The sequence below is a fragment of the Sinocyclocheilus rhinocerous genome, unplaced genomic scaffold (assembly GCF_001515625.1).
Source record: "Sinocyclocheilus rhinocerous isolate Xijiao unplaced genomic scaffold, SAMN03320098_v1.1 scaffold3806, whole genome shotgun sequence".
NCBI lineage: Eukaryota > Metazoa > Chordata > Actinopteri > Cypriniformes > Cyprinidae > Sinocyclocheilus > Sinocyclocheilus rhinocerous.
Genome location: NW_015658737.1, coordinates 124,863 through 128,464, shown reverse-complemented (window position 1 = coordinate 128,464; position 3,602 = coordinate 124,863). Strand labels below are relative to the sequence as shown.

Genomic DNA, 3,602 nt, shown 5'->3' with positions numbered 1-3,602 from the left:
CACACCGATCGGTCTGATGGTGATGATCCACTTCAAGTCGAACAAGCCTAATGATTCAATGGACCATTCATAAAGAACCATTTACTTCACTCCTGAATGAATCAGCCCTTTGAACGAATCAAATGAATGAATAAATAACTTGATGACTTAATCATTAAGACATTTACCACCACCTACTGGCAGTTTTAGTTTATTATTTAGAGTATCATTTCATTAAATAAATAATTTCATATTTCCATAGTAATAATAATAAAATTAATAAAATAAAGTATTAAAGGTATAGTTCACCCACCCAAAACTGACAATTGTGTCATCATACTCACCCTCATGGTCTTGGTAAAACTCAACTGTTTAACTCTAGGGGAGTTGGAAAATGAGCCAAAAATAGTGGAGTGTTCCTTTAAGACTGGTCCGCGCCCTCCTAAAACGCCTCGTTTAAACACGCCCCCACATGTCTACGTCACGATGTGGGAAGATTTGCATAACGCCGCCCAAATGTTCATGGAAAGAAAGAAGGTGTAACTTTATTATTGCTGCCGCCGCCATGTTGTGAAGACGCTGTATGTGTGTGTGTTAACAGACTTAATTTGTTCTTTTGGTATATTGCAGGAGAATGGCATCAGTATGACGATATCATCTGTGTAGAACCTTCTAAGAATATGTTGAAACGGCTCAAAGATGCTTTTTGGCCTGATCAGAGGAAAGATGTAATTCAGGGGAGAGAAATCGCTGGTATTGTCATGCTGGAAACTATTTTTGACCTCCTGAGAAACTGGGGCAAAATTAACCTCTACAGCTTCTTTAGTCAGCTGCGACAGTTTTATGAAGTTTATGGAAACCCTTTTGTATTTGAAAAGACCGAAATGAAGTGGTACTCACTCAATTACGATGAAAAAGATGTGAGTAAACCATTTGGATCTCAGCATATACTGAACACATTCATACATGATAACATTTGTTCACCCAAGAATGAAAATCGTCATTATTGCTGTACTCACGTCATTCCAAAACTTCCATGGAGCACAAATGAAGCAATACTGCAGAATATGCAGAATGCTGTTTTCCATAATGGGGACTGGGGTTTTCAAGCTTCAGAAAAGACAAAAATGCATAAAGAGGTTTCTGCGGGTCCTTTAAAACTCTTAATTATCATTTTAAGGGGTCCTAAATTCGGGGACTAAAAACCAGGAATTACGATATGGCCTAGTGTGATTATTAAACTTCAAAAGGTTATAAGTGAATTTAAAGCTGCAGTCCGTAACTTTTGGCGCTCTAGCGGTTAATAAACAGAACTGAGTGCGTCTTGCGGAAGAACATTGTAGCCGGAGCTACTTCTCTCTGTTTATGTCTATGGCGATTCACGCAGGTACTGGGCTACTCCGCAGCAGGACCTACCCGAACCAGTCTAAATAGTCTGAATATAAACACTTATTATAGGTGTACCGTAGTGATTCAGGACAAGCCAAAAACACGGTTTGGAAAATGGATTCATGGTGTTCTCGCTTATTATATACATTTTGTACATTTTTAACACAAAGTTACGGACTGCAGCTTTAAACAAATGTGAGTGCTGCACATTTCAAAGTAAAAACACAGCACTTTTGCGTCTACAGGCTTGTTGTTTCAGAGCAGTTTGCAATCATTGAATACATTAATGACAAATGATTGCTTATGATCTACTGCTATGTTAATGTTTACTTTATGGATTTTATATTGTAATATGTTGTAGATTTCTCTCACTCATATTTTGAATGAGCAGCTGGAAGTAGTAAAGCATAGATGGTTCAAAATAAGAGTTCTGGTATATTTTGGGGTTGTTTATAATTAAAAGTCCCATATTCTGTTTTTCTTTTTTTGTTTTATTTTGTTTTTTGTTTTTGGATATTGTTGCTATTTTGGTTACACAATAAACTGTATCTGGAAACTAATTAAATGTAAACTTTTGAGGCTTTTCTCTAGGCCATCCCGGCTCAGGAAGTAAAGACTAAGAACATTATTTAAAACATTCAATATATAGTTGACACTAGAATTGTTGAAGTAAAGAAATTTCAGTGTATGTGTATATTGAATAAACCTGTCTTGAGTATTTTAAATTAGCGGTTGCCCTGTTTGGCAGTTAAATGTGTGCCCCAGCCTGTTTAAGTAAAAGTATCTGGGATACATGATTTATTTTGAAATTGTATGGGTTTGTTCTGTATGGACATACAGGGTTTGTTTGTTTGTTTATTTATTTAGTGCAGGTCTTAAAAAAGGTCTAATTTTTAAAAACTGCAGAAACCCTGTGTAAAATATTATGTACTTCATCAATATTAGTCTTTTTGTGTTACACTGAAGAAAGGAGGTCATACAGTATGAGTTTGGAATAAATCACTTATAACAAAGCTTTCACTTTTTGGTGAACTATGCCTTTAAGATGCACTCAAATGCAAATGTCTACATGAAATTTAACATATAGTCTCATTTTCATTTGTCAGGTGAGCAAGCTTCTGAAGCAGTTCATGCTTCAGCAGGTGACTCCAGAGTTACAGAAAGACAGCAAAGAAAGGAGTACTTTCATCAAGGAGCCACTGAAGGCTGCTCTTATTATGCTCTATGTGTGGAAACAGTATCATCTAGAATTAGACAACGGGATTCTTTCTCGTCTCTGCACTGCCCTTTGCCTGCCGAAATTACCTAAGGATGAGTTCCTGTCTTTCTGGGCTGACATAATGGAATCATTCTCAGTGATAAAAAAGTGAGTACAGTTATTTCACTTATACTTGAGCCTGTAAGGTCGGGACGTCCAGATTATAGATCCTGGCAAATGTGGACCGCGAGGTCCAGCCGGCCGCCACACAGATTTCTGCAATGGACACACCGCTAGACCAAGCCCAAGATGAGGCCATGCCTCTAGTCGAATGGGCTCTTACTCCCATGGGGCAGTGTAGACCCAAAGAGGAGTAAGCTAGTGCAATAGCGTCAACTAGCCATTTGGAGAGTCTCTGCTTAGTGACGAAACCCTCTGGTGCGGCCACCAAAGCATGTAAAGTAGGACTGTCAATAGATTAACATTTTTAATCACACCCTTTTTTCTGTGATTAATCATGATTAATCGCACACGTCATGAAATTAAGCATAGATCATTTATCTTGTTTCAAATGTTTATTTTGTCATCATTTGCTATATCCAGCAAAGTAAACCAAAAGATTGAAGGTTGATTCTCAAAAATCTGTATTTTCTGCAAGATTTTTTCAAGAGAAATTTAGATGTCTTTTCAAAAAAGGATACTTAGAAACTCCAAAAGGACACCAAATAACCAAATGATATAAGGAGCCCATATAAGCACATATGAAAGAAACAACATGCTAAAAAAAAAAGATCAGAATTGTATAGTATATGTACAGTGCAACAGCAAAGAGCTTTTTTACATTTTAGAGAAGTCAAGTTGCGATACCGAGCAGGACCACATGGAGATGCCAAAAAAAAACTAAACCAACTGCCTGCTGACTGCATATATCTACTACAGTACACGGATACATTCCGTATAACTAAACACAGCAACATAAACATGACAAATCAAAACATTATCGTGAATGTGTGTGGAAACAACGTGAATGTACAGA

At 37.1% G+C, this 3,602-nt stretch overlaps 1 protein-coding gene across 5 annotated transcripts in view; it reads left to right on the top strand.

The window, feature by feature from the left end:
- The window catches only part of LOC107722845 (E3 ubiquitin-protein ligase rnf213-alpha-like), a 114,572-nt gene that overhangs the window by 26,744 nt on the left and 84,226 nt on the right, over positions 1-3,602 (top strand). For all 5 annotated transcript variants that reach the window (XM_016531338.1, XM_016531336.1, XM_016531337.1 and 2 more), the window contains 2 exons: positions 610-899; positions 2,475-2,734. In XM_016531338.1, coding sequence (XP_016386824.1) covers positions 610-899; positions 2,475-2,734 — 550 coding nt within the window. The remainder of the gene's footprint in view (positions 1-609; positions 900-2,474; positions 2,735-3,602) is intronic.